The 27,298-nt window shown below is 43.6% G+C and overlaps 1 protein-coding gene across 5 annotated transcripts in view; it reads right to left on the bottom strand.

The window, feature by feature from the left end:
- Window positions 1-21,087: 21,087 nt before the first annotated feature.
- CHD7 (chromodomain helicase DNA binding protein 7) overlaps window positions 21,088-27,298 on the bottom strand; it is a 135,304-nt gene continuing 129,093 nt past the window's right edge. For 4 of the 5 annotated variants that reach the window (XM_074881820.1, XM_074881812.1, XM_074881829.1 and 1 more), the window contains 6 exons: window positions 26,344-26,571; window positions 25,673-26,116; window positions 24,913-25,134; window positions 24,367-24,507; window positions 23,771-23,875; window positions 21,088-22,977 (listed from right to left, as the gene is read on the bottom strand). In XM_074881820.1, coding sequence (XP_074737921.1) covers window positions 22,024-22,977; window positions 23,771-23,875; window positions 24,367-24,507; window positions 24,913-25,134; window positions 25,673-26,116; window positions 26,344-26,571 — 2,094 coding nt within the window. In that variant the 3' untranslated portion in view covers window positions 21,088-22,023. The remainder of the gene's footprint in view (window positions 22,978-23,770; window positions 23,876-24,366; window positions 24,508-24,912; window positions 25,135-25,672; window positions 26,117-26,343; window positions 26,572-27,298) is intronic. The other variant, XM_074881839.1, reaches the window with a different exon arrangement.

Genomic DNA, 27,298 nt, shown 5'->3' with positions numbered 1-27,298 from the left:
TAACAGCATCAGTTCCCTTTCCACCCTACATTTTTCCCCACTGTTATTACTTCCATTTTTTTAAGGCAGTCTCATATTGACATCCTTATCCCAGTCCTGTGCTGGTAAGGCAGGTGATAAACATTGGTTTCGCTATCAGCAAATTCAACTAATAATATGACAAAGCAACATTTGATAAACACCAGTTATTAAGACCCAACAGTGACAGAAAAGGACCTAAGACTCCAGCAGCCTGTGTTCCTTATCCTCTGTTTTGTTTCTTTGGCTGTATTCACAGCAAATGTCTTCTGCCGTGCTGTTGAGAGGTTTTGCATCCTCTAGTCCACTTGCCCTGGACATTTCAATAGCATTTACGCTTATGTATTTCGGTGGAGTTCATCATGCTCAGGGACACTCCAGGAGAAGAAGAGGGGGGAAAAACTTGGAAAGGTCCTCAGGAGCTGAATATGCGCATAGCTGTATGCTGGCTACTCCCCGGCCTATTAATCCAGTCTTACCATGTCTATACAGAAAGAATTACTTCAGTTTCCTTAGAATTTGGATTGTTCCACAGAGATCTGGGAGGTTGTGATATGGTTGAACAGAATCCGTTCAGTTTCGTTTGGAATATTCAGGTCAAACGGTTGCATCCGTAAGAATCAAAAAGGAGACTGGATTTCTGGTTGCATTTCTGCCTTTTTCCCTCCCCCACTCCTTTAAACAACAACGAGAAGCCACTCAGGAGGAAAGCTTGAGCAAGGAAACCCAGAATTAATTTGAGAAACTTACAGGGAATGAGAAAAAGGTCTAGTAATGGAAATTGCATTAACTTGAGTGCTCAATCCACTATTATCACAATCCCAGTGTTAAGAAGCCACCATTTGGTGCTACAGAGCTCTCAGCAATACCCGCTGATGGGTTGGGGGGGTCATTCCCAGCAAGGGGACAGTTGTGGTAGTGAGTGTTTCGGCTGGACGGTGCCAGGTCTGCCATGACATCTCCTCAATCCCATCCACTTGGCGCTGTAGCTGTCTCAGGGGGGCTGTGTTTTTCTTCATGTTGGTGATACATGAGCATCTAGGTACCTGACAGCATCCATCACTTGATTTTAAATTATTTTTTTTCTCTATTTGCATTTGAGTTAGAGCTTTAACCTTTGCAGCAACATCTTTTTTAACCCTTTTCAGAATCACCCCATGGCTCACACATGGCAGCTCTGCTATTTGGTATTGTCTCTCACTGTTGCTACCCATACACATTTTAGTCTCTCACTGCTCATATTGTCCTTATATAGATGCTGTACCAAACTCCTCCCCATCAACTACAGCAGTGAACACCTGTTCTCATATCATTAACTTTATGTGCTTAAATTCTTCACAAATATCACTCCTGGCCTATAGCACTGCTGCGTGTTGAACCCTGATGGATAATATATAAAATCTGCAAAATAGCTTCAAGGATGTAATACAGAGGATTCTCCACCCAGATTAACTTGCTGGTTCCCAACTGTCCCATCTGAATTTGTAATATATACGCTTGTCTGTTCAAGAATACATTTATTAAGCATCTGGGGGATAAAAGAAGCCCAGTTTATCTGTCCGTTATTCTTCCAGCTCAACTGGTGGTAAATCAACAGCCTTAATAAAGTGTTGCATTTTCCAAATGAACAAAAACCACTTCAGGACTCCTGGAGGGTAGCACAAGTATCTTTCTACAGCTCTGTACAGCCAGAATCAACTTCATCACCTTCAACTCTTCCATTTTTTTGTCACCTGGATGGCAATTTGCACAGAACACCTTGATGCATTGTAGCCTGGTGCTCGCTGTCCCTCATCTGATGTATCTGCTTCCTGTCAGTAGCAGTATCGCAGCAGATCCTGGGGCCATACCCCCCCTCCCTCCCTCCTTCTTTCTGAGCCATCCCCAGGAGATGCCTCGTGGGCTCTCCCCACGTGATGGGGAGCAGCTGCACTCCTGCTCTGCCCCCCCTCACTCCCCCCGCCTTGCAGCTGCAGCCCATCCTGGCTACAAAGGACGAGGAGCTAACTTTTTGTGGCATATGCTGTTACAGTCAGCTTTGCTGCATCTTTTGTCTGAATTTGTTGTCTTCGAAATAGCTGAAGCCCCTTTGCTGTCTCAGTATTCACTGAGCCTGAGCATTCGCCCAGCCGACACGTTAGTATTTTGTCTTCATAAGCACTCATGGCTCCTGTGAATGTGGTCAAGAGTTGTTAGGCCTGGGACGTCACAGCATCCTTTTCCCTTCTTTCACAGCATGGACAAACTGATGCTTCATGCTCAGAAAGCTGCCCTCAGCCAGCTGCCTACTTGCCTGTGGGGGCATCCCATTGCATCCCATCCCATCCCATCCCATCCCATCCCATCCCATCCCATCCCATCCCCACCCAGGTCATCACCTGGGGCTCGCACCTTCACCTTTGCAGCACTGGGGTCCCTACAGAACCACGTGATAATTAGTGATCAGAGGCCCTTCTCTTCCCAGCATCTTCCTAAGCTTTGCCTTCATTGTGTCACAAAGACACCCAGGTTAGCAACAGCAAACCCTGTTCCTCTTCTTCTCCTGACTGTGTAGCTTCCTGAAAGGTTTGGAAGACTTATTCAGGAATTATTTAGGAACAATAGACACGCCTTCTTCACAGCCTGGTGCACAAAAAAGTTTCTTCATGACATAAAGGTCACCTTTACAAACAGGGGTTATGCTGGCAGCCCTCCAGCACGTTCAATGACTTTTGTGCTTATGGTGATTTTGGGCATTTGGGTGTTGTGGCACTTACAAGGTGCCCTGAAAGCAGCATGGTGCCCGGGCTGGGCTTGTGTGGGGTTTTGGAAAGCTTCCACAGCCATAAAATTCACTGTGACTTCTGGTGAGAGTATCTGAAAATATGATCCCAAACCCTTCTATGCTCTCAAGTATTTTTAGAGTACATAGAAAAATATTCTCTTTTTCTAAATTTACACAGTATTCAAAATGCAACTGTTGCTCTTCTCAAATCTCTCTCTAAAGCCAAAGCGGGTGGGAGGGCTTCCTTATATCCACAGACAAATGTGGCTCGTGTAGGAACAGAGAGACTTTACAAAATAACACCAAAACACCTCATGTGGTGTTGTCACATATGAGAATACAAACACAGCTTTGGTGCAAAACTATTTTATGCCAGGGAGTCTGGAAGTAGCTGGTGTAGATAACTGAGTTTCAGAGGCAGTTAAGTATGTGCGCATTAGGTGAGAAGTCTTATGCTCAGGAGAGCATTATGGTGCAGCTTTATACAAGTTAGCAGCTGCAAAAATCATGAATGTGAATTTAAAAACAGGAATTGGAGGAAATGATGTTCTTTTCTTTAGCATGCATAGAGAAAATGAAACGTTTTTCACTCGAACTTGTCACACTGCGGCTTTTATTCCACATACTCTGTGCATGATACCAGTCTTATTAACCTCTGCCTCCTGCACTCACCCATCAAGTACAATAAAATGGCTCCTCTGATGTCCTTGGTCTGCAGGGAGTTTCCAGAAATGGCATCTGTGCTGACATTGAAATAATCTGCAGTCCGAGGCAAGTATGAAAGTTATTGACAAGGCTGCCTGGCAGCAGCAGCCAGCTCTATAAACTGCTTCATTCTTGTTTACGTAAAATCCTTTTCCTTCCTCTCTTTATTTGAGAACACAGTATGGCATACCATGATGCTGTCTAATAGTGGTCCCACACACACAAGGGCTGGCCGGGGACCGTGGCCTGATATTCGCAGTGGCACGGAGGAGTCACTACTCTGCACTCTGCTAGCAGAAGCTGCAGGCTTTTGCCACCGCTGAAAATCAGGTTTCTGCTCTTGCTCTCCTGGCACCGGTCCCACGGCAGGGTCACAGTGAGAGCAGATTATACCCACCGCGTGACAGGAGTCAATTCCTACTGACTCCAGGTAGCCACCACTGCCACCGTTTCAATAAGTGCGCCGGTAATTAAAAATTGGTCAAGGTCCAGCCACTTCCACCTGATATGTTGGGCAAAAGCATCTGGATGAGAGGGACGGAGGGGTCCCGAGGCACAGCTGGCTGCCCGCGCGGGGAGTCGCAGCCCTGTGGAGGCTCTGCACAGCTCAGACTTACTGGAGCCTGTCTCTTTCAGCAGACTGCAGGGCGGGAACAAACCCCCCAAAAAATGCACACTGGGGGCTGCGCCACAGCAGGACACAGCACTGAGCAGAGAGGAGCAGGACATGAGCAGGCAAGTAGGCAGCAGCACAAAGTCTTGGAGATGATTTTGGCTGTCCTTAGGTTGATACAACCCCTGGGAAGGACAGCTCCATCTTATAGTAACTCCCTGCACTTTTCAGTACAATAATAAATATGTATTTCTATAAAGACATCAGCATGAGACTTTTCTCTGATAGCACTTGTGGTCTGCTATGGCTGAGAAATAGACTATCACATTTAACCCCTGCAAACATCATTAACAAGCCATAGTACCTGGCCTCTCGACACACCACCGGCTGCTCCCCAGTTATCTCTTACAGAAAGGGGTGCAAAACCAGGACAGGGAGCAACTGTTGCCCAGATCCCATACAGCCACTTCCAGCCTGTCAAAAACCACAGCTCAGACACAACATTTTGAGATAAACCTGGCGCTCCGGCTTCAAGCCTTTGATCTTCAGCCAGTTTGCAAAGAAAGAAGGAAGAAAAAGGTTAATCACAAACAGTTGATGTAGAAGCTGCTGATCTGATATAAAAATGGCAGATTCCCCTGTAACCATGTACCTTGCGGTGCAAGAGCCTTCACCAGAAAGCAAGTACCTCCCCATTGCAGGGACTGGCTGCATGACAGGTATTTCCAGAGAGAAGAGCAGATTAGTTTTCCATCTAACCTGGGCATGGGCTCATTAGGGATACCAAGGAAGGGGCCACAAAATGAGCTCGCAGGTCTAGTGGGTGTTCATAATATGCGCTGCATGATTTTTCCAGCTAAACCACAATTTGAGTTTCTATCCTGAGGGTTACGCCCTGAGAAGTTAAATGGGATGATGAAAAGTTTATAAATACAGAATATATGCTTGTCTGCCTCAGCTTTCACCCCCTTTCCGTGTGGGCACGTATATCTCTCAGAATACACAGCAGCCTGGCCCTCGCCTGTTGTTTCCACCTGCTCTTGGCACGGCTCGGCTCAGCCAGCCCGGCCAAACCTGTCCCGTGTGGCGTGCCAGCGCTGTCATCTTCAGCTTGATGCCTTTCACCTGTGCAAACTGTTCCCCACACCTGTGCCACGGCCTCTTCTCTGTTATATCTTTCTGGAAAAAGGGTGGCAATTCGGGCTCAGTGGCCCCTACAAGGAAAGTGAGGGTTGCTCCCAGCCCCGACATGGCCCCTGGCTGCTGGTGGCTGCTGCTCTGCTGGCCCCTAAAACCCCACGCTCATCGCACAGGACTTTTGCCAAGGAGATTTTGGTACCACCACCACCCTGTCCCTCTGGCAGCACAGGAGGCTGAGGATATGGCAGAGGAGAGGGGGCAAAGCTGACGTCTGCTCAGTCTGGCACTCACTAAAAATCCTGCTAAGGAGAAGAGCTGGACTTTGCACCAGGCTCAGGCCTTTCCCAGCTCCATCTCTGTTTGCCACCGAAATCAGCAGCACAGGGTGAAACAAAGAGGGAGCAAGAGCAGCTGCGGGAAGCTTTTCCAGAGAATAAATATTTCTATTATTTCCCAGCCTGACTGGAAGCATTCATGGGCTGCAAGGAGGTGGTTACTCCCTCAACTGCTGTACTTATCTCAGCCGCTCTAGGTGGTGGTTCTAGCAAATGGCATGCTCGCAAGATAACAGAGGCTTTAAAGGGCTGCTGCCTTGCAGAGAAAGGGAGATGCTGACTCAGCTGCTGGAAAAATCAAGAAAAACATGGAAAAGGCACAAAAGTTTGTTCGCAGCCTAAAGAGGAGAAAATAAAGGAGGGATTCTGAGAATAGGAAGACGCTGAATTCAGGGTGCATCCGCTGGCGAGGCGATGGGGGAGGCCAGGCAGGCCAACAATGGAGCAAAACAAAACAACACAAAGGCAGGAAATGCAGAAGTTTGGGTTCACACAGAAGTTCAGGTTCACACAGAGTGGCCAGGGCAGCTGCGCGGCATAGGGTGCAGGTATAGGATCATGCCCAGCCGCAGGACCTGTGACATGGCTGCACCCACCCAGGGTTTTTGTGGCTCTGCCCCCCCCCAAAAGATGTATGGTGGGTGGGTGGGGTTTTTTTTAATAAGCATGTAACACCTAGTAACAGGGCTGTGGAGCTGAGCTGGTGGTGTGAATGACACAGCATGCAAAGTATCTACACAAAGATGGTTTTATGGTATGTTGGAGAAGCAGAGTATTTTTTCTAAGCCAAAAATGATTAAAAATCAAACTAGCAGATGTCCCCTGTGACTTCTGCTTGCTGAGGATTTGTTAACTCACTAGACAAGTTTTACAGTCCAGCTACTTCAGCTTTGACGAGATAACCAGACCCCTGTAAAACATGAAATCTATATTACTATGCATCTTCAGCACTCATATTTCTATCAGCATTAAGCACCAAAGCAGGAGCATATAAGCAGTCGATTTTCACTCACTACTGATTGTGGGGGTTTTTTTGATATAATGTTCATAGTGAACAATATTTACAGAGTGCTTTTAATATTCATTAACCAGAGGGTCTTCACGGGTTCATTTTAATTGCAGAAACCAGCGTCACTAGATGCCGAGTGAGGTGGTGGAGCAACAACTGTGGACATAAAGGACAAAACCACATGAAATTCCTCTTGATTAGCAGGTGTATTTAGACTCAGAGATAAAATGGTTCATGTAGACTTCAGAACAACATAGATGGGAACTCAATTCATCTGCATGACTCAGGGTCAAGTTTCAAATGACTGTCCTCTGCCCTTTGCCATGGTGGCATTGGTTCCCAGGGCCATGGGTTCATGAAGCCTTCCCATTCAGCAGAGGGGGAAGGACAGGATGGTCATTGGATGCCCTCAGCCTGCCGGGAACCATGCTTGCAGAGCAGCCTCAGCCTTGCCGCCACAGAGGTGGGGTACAGGTCTCACAGGCTGAGCAAGGAAGGCCTGGTTTCCATCGTGGGACTTCTCTCTATCCTTTCGGAGAGGCCGTTCCCCGTATTTCTGGGGTTGCGGGCAGCCCACAGCTGAGCCCCTTGCCCAGTTTTGCTGCTGCCAGAGCAGCTGAGCTCATTAGCATCCAAAGGAAATTAAACTGCAGCTCCCGGTCTGCTTTGGGTGAAAACTGGGAGACCATAGAGCCATGCAGAAGACACACAGATCCCTGTGCATCACAGACCCTCTCAGAGAAGCAGAAGGCTGTAACAGTTTTTGATGGGGTGGCACCATTTGCTGATACCTTGGCAAGAGGGAGATGCCTTGCTCCCGTCTGGCTTCTGTGCTGCTGCAGAAAGAGGGAGGGCAGAGCCTGTGGAGGAGACCCTCTCTCACCAGATCCAAGCAGCAGTGTGCAAACTCTTCTGGGCAGCCTGGGGGTCTTATCTAGTGCCTGTAAATCTCCACATAAATTTATAGCACTATATAAAAGTTTAAAAAGAAGGAAGAGGCTGCCACTCTGTAAGGAAAGGAAGTGGTGGGGAAAGGAGTAGGAACAGGCTTAATTTGTGCAGTAGCCTGGAAAGAGTCCATAGGGAGTTTAAAAAGCAATTGTATTTTGGATCCTGAAATTAAGCAGCAAGCCGCTCGCTGTTTGGCTGAGGGTGAAGTGGTCAAATGTCATGACACGTGAGGGAAAACAGCAGCTTTCCATCCCCTGTGGGAGCCCTGGAGTGAGGGGTTTGGATGGGGAGGGAGGATTACTGCACCGGAGGAATACAAAAAACAAACCAAAACAAACCAAAAAAAAAAAAAAACCAACACCAGGACAGGAAAGCATGGACGGAAATTTCAGCAGAAGGCCCAAGACTGTCACAGCAGCAACATACAGAGGCTCTAGTGTGGCTGGAGAAAGGAAGAGGATGCACGGGGTGGGGTGGGGGTGGGGGGGGAGTGGGGGTGGGGGGGGTGGGGAGGGGGAAGGAGGGCTGGGGATTATAAACCACTGTCAGCTTAATTTCATTTCCCAAGAAAATAAAAAAACTATTTGTAGGCACATGGATGAGAACAAGGAGATGAGATTCAGCCAAGGCGAGTTTGTCAAGAACATATTGCATCAAATCAAATTAATTTCCTTGTGTGGTAAAGTAATAGGCTTTGTGGATATACTTGAGGTTAGCAAGGCTTTTGACAGAGTCTTCCAAACATCCTCCTAAGAAAATTGGGGAAGCACACTCTAGCTCGAACTCCTGCAACGCAACTGAAAATCAGATTCAAACCTGTATGAAAGGATTTAGTTTACGGTTAAAAGTAGATTCTGTGAGGCCTCCCAGGACCTGGTGCAAACAGTGTTTAGTATGGAACAGATATCATGCCTTCACAGAGAGTCTTGAAATAATTTGAACAGTAATGTTACACATAAAAAAAGACTTTATTTGAAATGATGAAGTGGAGAAATGTTCATACAGTCTGATGAGAAGCAGCACAGTACTAGTTAGAAATAACACACAGAGGTATGATGGGTCAGGGGACCACTGAGGAGACCTCTGGGGGAACAGAGGATCACAAGCTGAGCACAAAATTACAGCAAACTATGGGAAAAGAGGAAAGCTGGGTAATGGGAGGTGTGAATGGGAAGAGCTGAAGCCCCAGATGAAGCAAGCTGTCCACATGGACTGTCCCAGGTCAAACAGGGTGGCCAGTGCCAGGATCTGCATTAAGAGTGACTGAAGGGAGTAGTCTCCTGCAAGGAAAGACTGGGCAAACCATGGGTCAGTCTGAAGACAAAAAGACTCAGGGGGAACACAATAACAGATTTCCAAGTTAGAAAACACTGCTACCAGGGAAAAGGGATCCTTTGGTTCTCCATGTTCACAGAGAATGGGAGTAACAGGAATAGGCAAAAACTACAGCAAGGAGAGTAAGCTAAAATGCGAGAGAAGCACAGCATGGTTTGTGGGATCTCCATCTCTCAAGAACTTTAAGAACAGGTTAAACAAATATGGCCAGAAGAGCCTGAAGGGTAGTTAGCCCTCTTTTAGGGCAATGGATTTGTTAGACGTCCAAAGGCCCCTGCCAGGCCAATGAGAGGCAAATATACTATATTGACATAGTAGTGAAATAAAATGCTTGAGCGCTAACCCTTCAGGAATAACTCAGAGCATACAGTCTAATAACTTAATAAGACAATTTAAGTTATTCTTTTTAGGACCTGCATGCTGTAAGACCAGAACCCAGAGTCAGGATGAGTTTAATACTACCTTCAATACAGTCTAGTTTTCACCCTGGGATTTTTTAAAAAGGGAAAAAGAAAGACCCAGAGAACTACAGGCCAGTCAGTCTCACCTCTGTGCCCAGCAAGATCATGGAGTGGATCCTCCTGGAAACTACACTAGGGCACATGGAAAATAATGAGGTGATTGGTGACAGCCAACATGGCTTCACTAGGGGCAAATCGTGCCTGACAAATTAGGTGGCCTTCTACAACAGGGTTACAGCCCTGGTGGATAAGGGAAAAGTAACTGATGTCACCTACCTGGACTTGTGCAAAGCTTTTGACACTCTGCTACATGACATCCTTGTCTCTAAACTGGAGACATGGATTTGGGGGACAGACCACTCAGTGGATAGGGAATTGGCTGGATGGTCACACTCAAAGAGTTCTGGTCAACATCTCAATGTCCAAGTGGAGAGCAGTGACAAGTGACATTCCTCAGGGGTCAGTATTGGGACCAGCACTGTTTAACATCTTTGTTGGCGATATGGACAGTGGGATTGAGTGCACCCTCAGCAAGTTCGCAGATGGCACCAAGCTGTGTGGTGCAGCTGATGTGCTGGAGGGAAGGGATGTGCCATCCAGAGGGACCTTGACAGGCTTGAGAGGTGGGCCTGTGCAAACCTCATGAAGTCCAACAAGGCAAAGTACAAGGTCCTGCACATGGGTTGAGGCAATCCCAAGCACGGATTCAGGCTGGCTGATGAGTGGATTGAGAGCAGCCCTGCGGAGAAGGACTTGGGGGTATTGGTGGATGGAAAACTGACTATGATCCAGCCTTGTGCACTCGCAGCCCAGAAAGCCAACCACATCCTGGGCTGCACCAAGAGAAGTGTGGCCAGCAGGTCAAGGGAGGTGATTCTCTCCCTCTACTCCACTCTCATGAGACCCCCACCTGCAGTGCTGTGTCCGGCTCTGGGGTCCCCAGTATAAGAGGGACATGGACCTGCTCCAGTGGGTCCAGAGGAGGCCACAAAGATGATCAGGGGGCTGGAGCACCTCTCCTGTGAGGACAGACTGAGAAAGTTGGGGTTGTTCAGCCTGGAGAAGAGAAGTCTCTGGGGAGACCCTATAGCGGCCTTCCAGTACTTACAGGGGGCCTTCAGGAAAGATGCGGAGGGACTCTTGATCTGGGAGTGTAGTCATAGGATGAAGGGTAATGGTTTTAAACTGGAAGAGGGTAGATTTAGGTTAGATATAAGGAAGAAATTCTTTACTGTGAGGATGGTGAGATGCTGAATAGGTTGCCCAGAGAGGTTGTGGCTGCCCCCTCCCTGGAAGTGTTCAAGGCCAGGCTGGATGGGGCTTTGAGCAACCTGGTCTAGTGGAAGGTGTCCCTGCCCATGGCAGGGGGATTGGAACTAGATGATCTTTAAGGTCCCTTCCAACTCAAACCATTCTATGATTCTATGATTCTAGCTCCCTCCACCATCAACGACAACTCTCAATAATAATGTTTATATCATCTATTTTTATTGGTTATTTCTCCACTACCTGATCAGTTGCTCTGTGAAATGCCTAAGACAGCCCAGCCTTTTAAAATTACACACAAACATGTAAGGGCTCCAACAGCTTTTCCCATACTCGTAGGCACCACTGCCTGCACTCAGGTCAACGTGTCTTGTTATCTTCATGTTTTGCTTTGCTGACATTTATGAATGCCACTGCTCAGTTAAAGAAAATTTTACTGGACTAGAGAAAGCAGGATATGGTGATGTTCCTTAATGGTATAACTTCTCCTTTCATTCATCACAGCCATAATTAATTTTATAGCATGGGTATAGGCTGAGATTTAAAGCCATCCTCTTGAAATGAATTAGCCCTTTTTCTCATCTTATTTGGAGTTCCCTATTGTGAATATACTCCAAGTGTAATAGAGAGGGAATTTATGAGAATGAAATCTCATCTGTGTCCTATTCCTTGCCCTCTCTCTGGTGATTTTATTATGCCAGGGTGCCTCTTCCCATTTGTTTAGAGGGCAGGCTGCATTCGTTATAATAAGTTCAACAGATTGCTTAACATACATCAATGCACAGCAGGAAGTGGAGAGAGGCCTTGAATGCATGACATCCAACAGTCAAAGCGTGCAGTTGGGGTGTGTGGGTGAGGAATGTTGTTGCACGTAGCATCTCAGCACCAAGGAAATCCTTAACGAAGGCTCATAGTGGTCCAAGACTCAAATCCCGCTAAGCTGCAGATCAGTCCTGAAGGAAAAGCTGGACACAGCAGCTTGTGGGCATGAAGCCTGACCTGACCCAGGGTTGGTACCCTGGCACCAGCACACCTCCCATCACTCCCAGACTGGCAGGCAACACAGCTGAAAACACAAAGATGGGATGGATCAACTGTTTTCTTCCAAAGAGGAGTCTGCTATTGCTGAATCTGGTGAGATTTAAAGCCATCTTTCTGAAATGAATTAGTCCCTTTCCTCATCTTATTTGGAGTTCCCTGTTGTGAATATAATCACAGCAGTGCGTGGAGAAAGCTGCTGACTTCTGGGAATGAGCATTAAGCTTTGAGGGAGCTCAGGAAAGCTGAACAGAAGCAGCAAAGGTTTTTGCAAAGCAATGCAATGCAATGATGATGCTCCAAGGCCCTGCTTGGGGACTCTGGTATTTGCAAGCAGCTAAAGCTCCCCAGGCCTTAGTAGAAAGGCTTGCACCTTTTGCTTGTGTCAGAAAACTCCAGTGCTGAAAAATTTCTCTGTTGAGGTTGAGGCAAAGGTTTTTCCATGTTGCCAGACTCTAGGCTTGTTGGTTTGCAAGGCAGTTCCCTCGTTAAACCAAGGGGTGACTATTCAGAAACTTAAAAAAGCCTGTGGCATCCATTGTTGACTCCAAGCCTTTCTTTTTTGTTGTTTAAAGTAAACACCTTGCACAGAAGAGCAGATCCTGGCAGTCACACAGTTATAATGGTTCTCTTGCAGGAGGACATACGGATGTAGCTGGAACCAGGGAGGAAACAACCACGGCCATTGGCAATGACCCTACCAGCGGCTGGGGTGGCTTCACAGGCTGATGCCCCATGACCACCATCGCCACTGCTGCTTTGAGGCTGGTACCCTGACAGATTGTAATGGCTTATTTTAATGGGTTGGGCTGCAAAGTATGGCAGCTCACAAAGCATGGAGGGCAACTGCATTTGCAGTTTAAACCATCCTGCTCTCTGTCCTGGGAAAATCTCCATCCATCCTAGCACTGAATTTTTATTATGAATTGACCGTTTAGGCAGTGTGCATGCAGATTTCACATGAGATGAAGAGGATATTTTGCTGATTTAATTTCAACTGAGTTGAAAATAAAAATTAGCATCAGTAACTTTTCACAGATTTTACCTTTGGAAAGCGGTTGCATTTGATTTTCCAGAAAACCAGGATGTAGCTAATTAAAACCGCACATATCATCCTAATATCATATCCTCACTACTGAACTTCTAACCTGACATAAATACATTGCATACTGTAACCTGTTTCTCCTGATTATTAACCTTGAACATGGCAACCTATAAATCATCAGTGAAACAGCTGGTGCTCAACATTGCCCCAAAGGTGTATGATTACGATCATTTTATATATATCTTGGTATGCAGACATGAAAAATTCATTGAAGAGCTTGGTATTGTAAGACTTATTGTAATGAATTTTCTTAAAAACATAGATCATGCTTAAAATAGGTGTCTGCTCATTATAATGTAGCCATTTATATCTTCCTGAATTACTTGTGCATTGCTTGGCTGATTTCTTAGAGTCAAATGTGATTCCTAAACAAATTCAGAGTGGTCAGTTTGCCTGTACTTCAGAGCAAGAATTTCATTTTTAGCTTTATGCCTTTATTTCTATGGGGGCCAGGACTCAAATGTGCAAAAATATCAAAAGGATTACCAGTTTTTCCCAGGTGGAGATTCCTCTGCAACACTTGGTGTTACATGCATTGCTACTGGGATTTCAGTAGCTGCCGTTAGCATGTTAGCTGTGGGGATGATAGCTGTAGATTCACGTGAAGTTCGGTGCCAGAAAACACAAGAATCGTGCAACTGTAAACCAGTAATAAAACCAAAGGGAATAAACATACCATAAAACAGGACATAAAAACAGAACTTGAAAATGAGCTTGTAAAAACCACCAAGTCTGCTGGCCAGGACCTCAAGGAACATGGAGAGTTAGTCCAGAGGGAGTAGGTCACCTGGTGACATTTTGGTCTTCAGGATGGCATTCTCACCTTTTCCACCCTCCCAACAGCCAAGTACATATATACAGCCTGTGCCAGACAGAAACATGCTCCATGATTTAAAGCTATCCAGCTCTGATCTAGTGAGCATTCAGAAGCCTCTGCCACATGTTCCCATCCTACACACATTTTGCAGGGAGGGTCTAACTGCTCATGTCCAAGGTTGAGTGGTTGTTGGCAGGTGAAGGGAATTATGAGGAAAGGGCCCTGTATTTTGCTACTGATTCATACCAGCAATTTATCATCTTGCAGACAAAGTCATTCTTTTTCAATAGGTTATGAGAGAATTTTGTCACCTCTTGCTCCCCTCCCTCCTGAGGCTCCTCTGTCAGAAACCCTACCTAGGATGGGATTTGGGGAGAGCCAGCCCTTTCCATGCATTTTCCCCAGGATAACAGAATTGATGGGGGAAGATCTCCATTGCTTGCCATAGTCTCCATTAACAAAACACACCAATACAAGGAGGGCTTCATCAAGGACTCCTTTACTGCACTGGTCACATACCCCTTCAGTCTTCACTTTGCGCTGGAGGGGCATCACTGGTACCTTGAACCAGGAAAGGAAATCACAGCATTCCCACAGAAATCCCCATGTTCCTCCCAGAAATCCTGGTTCTGATTTTCCCCGTAACAATTTTTTTTTTTTGCTGCAAGCAGCAGACACACAGACATTTGCGTGCAACTCTATTGCACATTGGTCATCAGAGAGATCAGTGCAGATTTAATTTGCTTTTGCCTGCTCACAGCATGTTCTCCCTTACCTATCAGAAAGAGTGAAGACAAACATAAAAACCAGCTCCACAATCGCTTGCAGATTATTTCTGTAGTGCAAACAGTAAAGGTTCAGCAAGAAAACCTGATATCACCGCACGCAAACGTTGCTTGGGTCACCACAGGCACGAGGCCCAAGAAGAGATCTAAAAAGCTACCTCTCCATGAGGAATAAATGAAGCGCATGGCAGAGAAGCATAATTTGTTTCAATTTAGTTAAGATCCTCTTGGCACGCCAACTTGCAACTGCTTTAGGAAGACTTCATTAAATAGTGTGCAAGAAAGCCCACTCATCCTTTAGCTTGTATACAATGAAATCTACTGATGAAAACGGTTTTGCAAACCCTATTCCAAATCCAGGTTAAAAACATCCACCTCTGAAATGTAGTTGTAGTCAAATGCTACACATTCTCAAGTGCTGTTACTGTATAGTGTGATCCCTGCTAGCCATCAGCAGAGAAGCCGATCCAGATTCGTTAGAGGCTGTTACATAGGAAGGGTGCCAAGAAGAGCTGACGAACATGAGGTATTTAGCAGCACGTACTGAAAACAGGCTGAAAGATCTTTTGGAGCTTGCCTCTTGTGACTTCTTGAAAATTGCTTTTTTCCTTTGGATTAAATATATAGTAGGTAAGAAATTATGGCAGCTCTTCATGTGGCAAGGGAAACTAACAGGGCAATGAAAAAGCTTGCTCAAGTGAAACACTGGGTGTTTAAAGCCAGCAGATGCCTTTTTCTTTTCCCAAATGCTCCTTTTTAGTGCAGTTGTACAGCGCCAATGACACAAGGTGCTCCTTGGTAGGAATTGGTACTTGGAAAGCTGGACTTAAAGCCCTTTTGAAACTACCAATTTCTGCTAAAAGACCAGTGGACACTGGAAACATCAGCTAACCACTTCTTGCTAACTAACAGAAAGCAGACAAGGCCAGAAGAAACCCAGGAATATTATCTTCTCTCTGCCTGTCCCCAATGTATCCACAAGCTCCCTTATTGAGGCAGCTGTAAATAAAGCCAAGGAAGAACTAGAGGAGGGCTTTTCAGCACTCCCACATGACCAGGAGAAAGGAAAGCTGTTGCTTGGAGTATACTAAAGCTTCAGCAATCTACCATCTTAATTTCAGATTTGCCCCATCAACAGAGCAATGTGTAGAGCAGAAGCCTTTTGAGGAGAACACGAAGCTGTAATGACGCGAATCCTGCCACTTAAAACCAGTGTCTGAACATGCAACTTTGGCAACTGCATTAGTCAAGTGAAGTGGCTCCACCATCAGATCTGGGTATGGTCGCAGGAGTATTAAAGAAACATGAACAACAAACTCTCCTCCTGAAGAACTCAGTGTACCGATTTATGTTCACACTTCTGTGATCTACTACACAGTCCAAACAGCAAGTGGCCTCAAGGTTGAGCGGTAGCAAGTTGCACAGTGGAAGCCGTAGCCATAGCCCTGCCCTCAAAACGGGACTCAATGGAACAACGAGAAGCAAGACCCAAAGCTTGGCACACAGTTTTAAGTGGAAGCAGGAGGCAGCATAGAGAAGCTGACAGATTTGGTATCTCACAGTGGGGTAGCAGGTTCTCCACCGTACAGTGGCAGCAATTGACTGAGGGGGGCTGTATTACGACAGCCCGAGATGTAATGAAGATTGTCATGTTCAAGGATGAGCTGAAGTCTCTTACCCAGGCAGTCCTAATCAGGGTGGTTTGAGTACCGCATGATTGTTGCTAACATTAGCCTCACAACATCTCTGTGAAGAAGGCAAGTGTCATTCTCCATTCTGAAGATTGGAAACTGCAATTAAAGCAACTGCCTCAGGGAAGCAGACAGAATTAGAAATTGAATCTGGAGTCCTGGTCTGCTGATTCACCCACAGGCTCACCCTTCAAACTTGTGAGTAGGCAACTTAAAACAGTCAAAGAGCACCTTTTACCTGCGACCAAGAGACACGCTCCCTCAGACTCCAGTGATAGCTCCAGCCTAATCAAACGGGCACAAAAGAGCAAATGCTGCTTGCAAAACAAAGCGCATACCCCACTGGTCACTAGCGTGCTACAAGCTGGAATCAATGTGATGCTTGTGACAGCTGAGAACAAATTCAGCTATGTTTGACAACTTCCAGAAAATATTGGCAGAGGACAGGGAGTCTGCACTGCCCAGCAGCACCTTTGTGAATTGATTAGCCATATAGCAGATGGCAAGCCTGCTGCAGACTGAGACAGCAGAAGATGGCCAGTCTGGTTGAGAACTTGAAGATGACTGGGAAGAAAAAGCATGTCCTTACAGTGACAGCCCAAAATGATATTTTGGAAATGTCAGATGCATGGCAGATGAGGAACAGGACTGATTTTGAAATTTTCTTCAACTATTTATTACGAGCACCTGTCCAGCTTATAGAACAAAATTATACAGCTTAGTTTAAACCTTTCACTTCCACATCCTTCCTTCACAAAAACCCTTGAAGAAAACATGGAAAAACATTTATTCTTTTAAAATACTCTTCTAAACAGGACTTATATAAGTCATTCAGGAATCAACTGATATGTTTGAGAGAACTTACATGCTTTCTCTGAAAGTGGGCATGCCTTAGAAGTTTGATTTCAGGAAAACGTATTCTGGACAAAGAGCAAAGGCTTTGCTTCCCCCCTCCTGCCACATATTTTTGGGAGGGGTTTGGCATATGTTTGGGGAAAATTCATATTTTTAATGGTTTTAGGAAATGCCTTAGGCTATTCAGAGTCTGCACAGCTGCTCATCAGTAGCCAGCCATGGCTGAAGGAGCAGAAACTATGGATCGGAGAAATATGCCATCTTTGTCTGGTGCAGAACAATACTGCTGCAGTGAAATACAATGGCCGTCTCTTATTTTGTACTGGCCCTTAGAAAAAAAAAAAAAGGGGGGGGGGGGGGGAGTAAAGGAAAGGATCGTGGTTTCCTTGCAGGGCCTCTGAGCAGAGGGAGCGACATTAGCTCTGCGCTCACAGATATGCAAATCCTTCCCCAGGCCCAACAATAGCAGAAGCCCTGTGGGAGGAGACCGATAGCGCAGACCAGGCGGCTGCTGCTCCCAACTCCTACGCCTGCAAAGCTCACAGGTTCCCGGGACTTCCCAAAAACTGGAAGGTCAAAGCATCGTCCAAGAAGAGCTGCAAAAGCTCTGGTGTCAGAGCTGACTGCTCATCGCCCGCATAGCACACCATTAGTAAACGTTTTAAACCTTACAGTTTGCCTGCCATTCGGTTTACAGATGCAACTGCCCAAAAGATTGATGAATCCATGGTCCAACGTCTCTATGTTGTCCCTTAGGTTAATAAGCCTCATGTATAAAAAGTTGGAAATAAAAGAAAAAAGGAGCTTCTGCGGTGAGCCCCCAATTAACAATGCTTGCATCTACATACTCCAAGCAAACTTTCTAAAATGGATGGTTTGGGTTTTTAACATAGACTACAATTATCAGGATTTAATGAAGTCTCTGACTTGCAGCTATTACTGCTATCTAAATTTTTTAAGCAAAGACTGAGGGAGTACAAATAACAGATTGGAAACTACCAGCAATGAGCTACTGCAACATAAATAGCTGACAGCAATCTATAAAAGTTGGAAAACCAAAACCATTCAGTGATGTGGATTTATCCCCCTTTAGAAAATATATTTTTGCACTATAGTCCATGTTATCCTAAATATTTGCTATTACGCATCAAATCTGTCACCTAAAACTGCAGGCAGACTGAGCTGGGACATTCACCTTACATTGAAAAGGAGGTTTTTGATTGCTTCCCCAACTTTGATCACAGCAACTGTCAATCCTTAAAATTTTGTTTCCTTCACGTGTTTTCCTCAGAACAGCTGACTCAAGCTAGTGATTAGAATGGATGTCTGGAACATTGTTTATGTAAGAAGCCAACTTCAGGTCTCTCCAAGGCATCATTACTTGAAGCCAAAGAGGGGTACAACAGGTTATTTACACAGCACATACAGCAAACCCTGCTGCCAGCACTCTCTCCCAGTGAGTGGAGTCAGAAAACATTCACAGGCTGGCACCTTTCAGGCCCCCATGGAAGAGTTTGGAGGCAGCAGGACTGAGAGCCCTCAGATGCCCCAACGTTACCAGACCTCAAGCCTGATGTTAAGGATACAGAGGTAGCTGAAATGTGCGGTGCAGAGCATCAGGAGTCCTAAATGTCTGCGCTATGAAATGCAATGGGAAGACTTAATACCAGAAATACAATCTATTACGCACCGCCCCTCAATGAGAAAGGGCTCATTTTGCTCTTTGCTGTACTCAGTGGCAAAGGTCTTCAACAGAAGTGTGTTATTCCAATAAGCAGTATACTTTGACATTTGACACTGATACGAAACAAGAGACTGAAGCTGAGAGAAGATACCTGGGACTAGTTTAGGGATTCGTCCTATTTCATCAGTGACAGTTCACAACACTCATACTTGAACTGGTTCTCCTTTATAGTTCAGTTCTTAAAAAATATGTCTTTTAAAAGCCTGAGCAGATTTGTTGCTTTGTTGTTTCCCTGGCACCATGCACACAGAAAAGGCTGTGTGAGCATGCAGACTATTGCTATATTTTGACACAGGAACTTTCTTCTTGAAAGCAACAAATGAAGTCATTTGTATTCCTTGATAACCCCATTAACATTTCCATGACCATTAGGAAGTCCAGCAAAAAATGGTTGGTGGCAAAAAAAAAAAAAGCTTCTCGTCAAGATGGACGTAAAGGGTCCTCCAGCAGTGAATCAAGTGCAGAATAGTATCTGATCTAAGCATCTTACTCACATAAGCTTTTATTCATTCAGACACACTTTTAAACTCCTTAAGAATCTTTGCAATAATTAACATGTAAAAACTCTGTGTCAAATCAAAGAAAAACCTTCATATTTTCATGTAATACATTTCTCGGACATTAGATGGCAATCCCCCCACTCCATTTTTCATACCAGGGGCCCATATCCCTTCCAGAAATCAAATGTCACCTTCTTTTCAACAGGTGAGTGGTCTGCTTGGCTTGTAGGAAGCAAGGCTGTTCAGAAAGCACAGAGTATAGAGGCTCCTCCATTACCATGGCATTCATTCTGTTGCAACACTACTTTCATTTTTTCTTTGATTAGGAAAGGTAGATGAGTAATACTGTTATGGAGGAATGCTTGTAATAAGGGTGAGATTCACTTTGTTGCTTGGACACCCTACACCATAACTTGGATGCTTCCGTGCCAAAAACCTGTAGGCAAAAATAGGTGGTTACCAGAATTTCCTCAATTTTGACAGAGGAAGGGTGTTAGAAAAAAGGGGGTTAGGATGGCATTTAACAATATAATTTGTAGCCTTGCCAATTAAAAAGGGCCCTCCCAAGGGATATCATTAGTCTGTGTAAATCTTTGCTGGGAATTATAAAACTGAATTAAAAAAAAAAAAGCTATTTGGTACCAGTATGTGGAATACATACACAGGAAGCACCTACCGACTCTTACAGTGGGAATTCTATAGGTAGAAGAGAAAATAAGACATGAGGCATTTAAACAACTTAAATAACAGCTCAAATTCAGAGTAGGTAACACACCTCATCAAGTCAGTGTACCTTAGCTTTCAACCTCTCACTTTTTGTTGTGGCCTACATGTGATGTTTCAGAAAGAAGCAGAAATAACACTCCTCGTCAACCATTCAGTGATGTACATGGCAGGGGGAATCCTTCCTGACCTTCATTAACTCCGTATGATCTATTTAAGTGGTAGTACAAGACATCCTGACATCTATTCATTTCAGCAGTGTGTGCCTGTGATTCATTCACACAGAATTCACTTCCTAGGCCTTCATTTTGCATCTACTTTCATCATTCATGAAACATTCTTTTCAGGCCAAGTTCACCCCGTTTCATACATCCCCCTCAGGACCGAATTTTGGCCTCGCAATACTTGTCCATTTGAGCTCTGGTGCAAATTCACAGTGGACTTGAGAGCAAGGTTTGCAACTCTTCAGCATTCCAAAGGCACAGATAATATTAGTCCTAAGACGGGGGTCCACCCACAGCTGGCTACTCAAATAGCTAATTTTTCATGTACTCCACTGAAAATCTAACCTTTCATCCTCACTCTCGAGATGGTTGTGTATGCGTGTGTCAAGGTGACAACACTGTGAAAACAGAAGTTCTCAAATGGCACATTATCTCGAATATCAAAAGGTCACAAAAGGGTACAAATCGGTAGCTCTCCAGAAGAGACACTGGTTTTTATGAAAAGTGGGTCAGTTTTAGTTTCATGTAGGTTGTTTGACACAGTGGTTTCTGGCATCACAAGCTCTGGTCTACAGGATACCACAGAGCCTTTGTATCCCTTGCTGTCACTACAGCATTGTGTTTTTCTACCCATTAACCAAGGATAAATGACCTAGATATTGTGCCTATTAAAGCCTCATTTTTCTTTTGCCCTTTTGTTCTTTAGTGTACCACATTATCACATGCTGAACACATTTTAAAGTATTCTCAGCCTCTCATGGCTCTTTGAAGGAGTAAAGTAGGGTTTTTAGTGTGCATTTCTGTAGAGTTACTTAAGAGTGGAAAATATGAAGGTAATTCAAGGTTTTTCTTCCTGCCTAGTCCCTTGAAGATGATCAGTCCAGCATTTAAAGCCACTAATCTATAAAGAATATAGCAGAAAAATGCTGTGAAAAAGCCACAATGCAAATACAGAAAGTGAACATCAGTTCTGACGTCCCTAAACACTACATTCTATAATTACATCTCTGCATATCATGGGTCACTTTTATTAAAAGCATCATTACTACAGTTGGCAGCAATTTACATCTTATCTTACATGATAGCAGTTTCCAAAGAAAAAAAATAAAAAGACATCACAACAAAGAAAAACAATACATTTACAAAGTCATGTCTGTAAACTTCAAGGCTAGTTTAGAGTTGAGGTAATGCTGTTTAGCTTTGTGGCTAAAGTAACAAAGTCCTTTAATTTAAAAAAAGGTACCTGATTTTTTTCTTTTTGTTTATACCAGTGCATTACAAGATCACGAGACGATTAAACTGTAGCTTTATCCTGTAAGAACCTTCTCCGCGGGTTAATTTCCAAAAGGTACTCTTCACATTCAACAGCTGCCTTATTATTGCTGTGTCTCAAGACAGAGACATTCACACTATCATGAAGATTGTCAGAAAGAGAGTGTGTGTGTGGGTGTGTGCGCGCATGTGAGCGGGTGAACTCCCATACAGTCAAAATGAAGCGCGAGTACGATATGTATGGTAAATTTCATCTTGACCTTCACAGCAAAAAAAAAATAAAAATAAAAAATTAAATATATAACTTCATCCTTCCTTTAAGCAGCACTTCCTTCTATTAGTGCCACTTGATTACAAATTGCTGCTTAATTCATAATACCAATGGTACCAAAAGAAAAAAAAAGCAGAGCATTATGTCAATTTCCTTAAAAAGACATGATCACCTCTCAAATTTCATCTCTCCTAGGGATAATAAATAATGCACTGCACAATACTTAATGACCAAGATACCTTTTGACACATCTGTATAACATGACTTGAACTTTTTTTTTTTTGCTACACTATGTTACAGAACAGCTTATAAAAACTAAGTATGGACATTAACTGTGAGTGTAAACAGTAGGACTACCACTTGTCAAAAGTTTAAAACACTTTAACTGTAACTGGTACTGGTTATTCATCATTTTCATTGTTTTCTATTTCTTCCCCCCCATCAAGTGAGTCTAATTCTTCACCCTGTGCTATTTCATCTTCTAAAACGGAGGAATCTGCAGTTTTATCAAGGCTCTCCTCTGCATCACTGCCTTCGAGATTTTCTTCATCTTTAAAGGCAGTTCCTTCAGTTTTGTCAGTAGCCTTCTCTTCGTTGGAGCCCACTGCGTTCTGAAGTCCTGCTAGTGCTGGGAAACCGGGCAGAGTCAATCCTCCCAGTCCTGGAGGTAGAAACATAGATGGATAGAAGAGGCCAGGAGCCATGGTAGACAGCAGGAAAGGATTGAAGGCCAGAGGGTTTGTGGGCAATCCAGTGTTGGTGGTGGTGGTAGTGGTGGCAGTGGCGGTAGTCGCCGCAGTAGCAGCACTGACAGATCCATTCGCAGAGTCAGTAGCAGAAACAGTGTCTGTGCTTTTCTCAGAGTCTTTGTTCTCCTCTTCATTCTCATTTTTCTTCTCTTCAGCTTTTGAAGCGCCATCCTCAGTCTCTCCTTGACCGGAAGCAGTAGTGGCATTTCCAGTAGTAGCCGTTATCGGGTTATTCAACAATCCGCTTAGTCCAAACATATTGGGCAATCCTGCCATCCCTGGCAACATCAGAGGCAACATGGCAGCTGGATTTTTAGCATCCCCCCCAGCAGCAGCAGCTGTTGCTAGCCCTGGTGGGAAGCCCATGAGGCCTGCGAGCTGGAGAGACTGCAGGTTCTGTAGGTTCTGGAGGCTTGTGAGGTCCATTCCAGCAAACAGACTGTTCATTAGTAGTGGGTTGATTCCCGAAGTTGATGCTACAGCAGCAGCTGCTGCAGCTGCTTTGGCAATTTCACTTTTTGGCCTTCTTCCTCTTCTGCTTGCTCCTTCCTCCCTCACAACAGGTCCAGTGAGAAGACGGTCAAACATGGACTCCGGAACAAAACCCTGAAAAGGGGATGTGAAAAACCAAGCTTTATTCTCAATCAGTTTTTATAGCTTTCAGCAGTTAACTGATGACGATGGGAGAAACAGAAGGGATTTCAGCATACTCCGTAAGTGGTTTGTTTTTCAACCCTGGCAAATTGTGACTAGCTAGCTACTAAAGTGAATGGCAGTGGAACATATAAGAAAAACTGAAGAAAGCAGTGTCACAGACTTTTTTACATTTAAACACAACAGTAAAACAACACACACAAACTCTGTAGCTTCATCAAAAAAACCACCACCTGATAATACTGCAGTTACAAGTTTATACCTTTGTACTTCACAATGAACTTTGGTATAGAATATTTTATTAAAATGAGTACTTGCAGAATTGTACCCTTTATTTTCAAAGAACTATTGTAAAATAAAAGGCAAAAAACCTAATCCTTTGACAGTGCCTGTTACCAAGATGATGAATTTTATTTCTCTTACGAATATGACAAGTATCTTCTTAATAGTTCCTAATGTATGAATACCTGTGTTTATTAAGGATTGTTGCTTTTAAGAAAGAAATAATGCAAAACAAGTGCTGAAGTCTGCCTTACTGCAGTTGATTTTTCGAGTGTACTTCAAACCCCTTCTGCAGCAGCCTCCTATCACCATCCTCCCCGAGCTGGGTAACTCCCACCCAGACACTACAATTTCCTCAGCTTAAAAGCAGCTACAAGATAAAAACTTAATAATTAATTTACACAGCCTTCAGCTTTCCCGTGCTATAATCTACAGTGAAGCATGGAATGAGAGTTTCACTTACAGACTGTTTAACAATGTCAGTCCAATCTGGAGCAACAGCAAATTCAGGATTTTCTTCCAGCCATCTTGGCAAGTCCTTCATTGGAGGGGCCATAGCTCCACCCATCTAATGCAAAAGACAAGGTTAATACTTTAAAAAAAACCCAAACAAACCGACCAAAACCAAACAACTATTTATATGGACATTTTCTATCTGTGCACTTTCATCTCTGAAGGAGGGCAGTAAAGACTTCCTGTTCAGACTGTGGAAGACTACATAGAAACCAGCTAATGATCCCAGAATTGAGAAGATCCTGTTTTAAAAAAACATAGTAAAATGCTGCAGCTTAGGCAGGGCTACTAATGAAATTCGTATCTGATTGAAGGAAACAATGGGCTATACAGATACAAAAAGTAGGAGTTATTTACTCAAGTGATTAATATGAACATATCAGAAGAGCAAAGAAGGAATTACAGGAACTGTGTGGTACATTCCAGTAAGAATAACTGCCAGCACCAAATTATTAAACTTTTAAAAAGAAAGCTTGGAGTAGAAAACCTGCTTTACGCATTTAAAGACATTATTAAAGACCTCCAGCAAACTAACTTAATTTTTACCTTCTTTCCATTTCGTTTATTTACAACAGGTACCCTTTCTTCTCCTGTCAAGGTGTTTATATCCAGTTTATTAGGGTTTCGACATCTGTGTCGTTTTTGTTTCGGCTTCTGAAATGGGGAAAACAGCACATCTGCACTCTTCTGGAAAGAAGAGATATGTATTGCTTTTTAGTTCTTCATTTTCTTGACAAAGATCACTAATCATGGAACTCCTCATAACAATTTTAAGAAGGGACCAATTACGCTCAGATTATCTCAGAAAAATCTTTTTTTCTTATCAGATGAATAAATTCTGCAGAGCTTAACACAATCACTGTTTTAACACATTGTTATATACTAATATTAAGAAAGGAAAAGCAACCCATAAACCCTAGTGCCACTTGGGTTTTTAAATATTATAGTAAGTGTGGCTGAAAACATCTACAGAAAACCAACAGTTACAAAATCCAATGACTATGCCCAATGTGAGGAAATTCACTTTGACTTCTGTAAAACTAACTTCTGTATTAATATAATACAACAATGCTTTTAGAATCACATACTTACTGGTACATAACTTGGCATATCTACAGCGTAAGTAGGATGCAGCTTAAGCCATTCAAATAAATCCTTGTTCTTAGGAGCATCCTCTCCCACCAGCCTGGTCCCATCCTCTAGATTGATTACAGGGATGCGAGTGTCTGGGTCCAGTTGACCAGGAGATGGAATGTTCCTTGCTGGTAGGGCTTCCATATCTTCTTCAAAAGCTTTGGTCACTTCTGCATCCTCCTGAGAACATTAATATCTGTATTAATTCTCACTTCAAGGGAACAGTTACTTGGGAGAAATAATTTCAGAGACTAAAGCTAAATGCTCAAGGAGATTTTGCATATGCAAGAGTTAATGGGGTTTAAATATTCATAGTATGTAAAGCAATACTGTTGCATTAGGGAATTTTGTAAGTTTAGCATCCTTGAACATTAAAGAACATAACAGCTAAAGACAGAGCTGTTTTTGCGCATTTCCAGTTAACGGCCCCCAACACCTTCCCACTTCTACACAGTAAGACATACTTAAGCTTCAAAACGTATGTTGTTATAAATACATTATATGTTGTTTAAAAAAAAAGTCTTTTTGAAGGAGTAAAAACTTGATGTGAACAACATTTTGTTTGGTTCAAAAGTAACAGCTCTAAACACAAAGCAAAAGCTGGTTGGGTAAAAACTGTACGTTACTATTAGGGAGAGTGTAACAACACTTTAAACTCACATTCAGAAAGTACTAGACACAGAAGAACAAATATGAGACAAAAAGGTTGCTGTCTTACTACAGTCAATGATGTCCGTTTGTTGCTCATAAATAACAGATCAAGCCCTTCTACATTTTTCCTCCTTCCTCTCCTCCTCTTCATGGGTGGTTCTCCATCTATTAAAGAGCCGTTTAGTAGATGCCTTGTGGGTGTGCGTGAAAGACCTGCTTGCAGCAGCTCCATTTGAGTTTTAAAGGCATCAGACACGGGTGTGGAGACAGTAGGCAAGATAAACTTTGAAGTAACAGATGAAAAATTTGAGGTAGAACTTGTTGCCTCTCGTGAGGCCTTTGATAAATCTACAACCTTTTCTTGTCCATTTTCTGAGACCACCTGAGACTCACGTAACTGGGCAACCATTTCCATAAGATTTCTCCTTTTGGCAGCTCGCTCAGCCTCAATTTCAATCTTTCTTCGTCTCCTCCTCCTCTGACGTGGAACTGATAAATTGAGTGCATCTTCCTAATGAAAAACAAGCATTTCCAAACATCAGCAAAGCTCTGTTCGCTATGCTGAATTTAAAACAAAAGTCCAAACATGTAACTCTGAAAACAAAGCCTTCATTTTATTCAAAGAAATACTTTCATATTTTTCCCATTTTATTTAAATAATTCTTTTTTCCTATTATGCAAAAGAAGGGCATGCAAGATAAAATGTTTCAGGTAAGAAAGAGAAAGATGAAGCCTTGCCTTTGATAACTGAGGAGAAGCGGTGATATCTTCACTGCCACTGACGCTGGCTTGACCAACCATAGAGAGCTCTGCAAAGCTCCTTTTTTGTAGAGGGCTGTCCACAGCTGTTGGAGTATACCCAGGTATGAGCCCCTGGAAATCAAACATCTGGCGCCTATTTACTGGCCACTTCCCTTTCAGCACTGCTTCACAGATGTTGTCTAATCGGTTGATCATTACTCGGTCCTGCAGAAAGGAAAAGTACGTAATGAACCTTCAGTGTGAAAGTCGCCTTTTAAACTCAAATGAGTATAATGACACAGTCCAGCTTCCAAAACTGAAGAAATACATTCAAAACAAACTATTCCTGCAGGTCAGGATAAACTGATCACCTTACAAGAAGCTAATACACAGACAACTTTGTAGAATAAACCATCACTAGAATTTAAAAGCTGCATTTGTATTGGGGGGAAGGAGAAAGACAGACCAAGTTTTCTGTACCAACTGACAAATTTAACAGAAACTCACTATTGTTTTACACTGCAAAACTTCAGTAGTTCGCAAAATCAACAGTTAGGAAGGGAAAATAAAAACATCTGCAATCAGTATCTTAAAGCTGCAGTTCTTGAGATCCAAGAGGCTGGATCTGCAATTCTGTCCTAGGAAGTGGATCCTCATTAGCGTCACTATTAATAAAGTTCAACATTATGAAATGGGCACCAACCTAGGGACATCTAATGAATGTCAATTTTCATTCCACGCCCATTATCACTTCAAATTTCACTGAAGCGTGCACGCTAAAAATCTCTAATTATGTTTATTAGTCTACTTATGCTGAACCTATACTGATGAAGGATTTTTTGGTTTACTTTTACACTATGACTGGAATTTTAGTCCACGTTTCCAAAATACATGCTGAAAACAAAGATGATGACTATCATTTGATTTTTTTTCTGTTTCAGTATTCAAACAC

The sequence above is a fragment of the Strix uralensis genome, chromosome 1, assembly GCF_047716275.1.
Source record: "Strix uralensis isolate ZFMK-TIS-50842 chromosome 1, bStrUra1, whole genome shotgun sequence".
Lineage (NCBI taxonomy): Eukaryota > Metazoa > Chordata > Aves > Strigiformes > Strigidae > Strix > Strix uralensis.
Note: the sequence above shows the minus strand (reverse complement) of the source record. Positions and strands in the feature narration are given on the sequence as shown.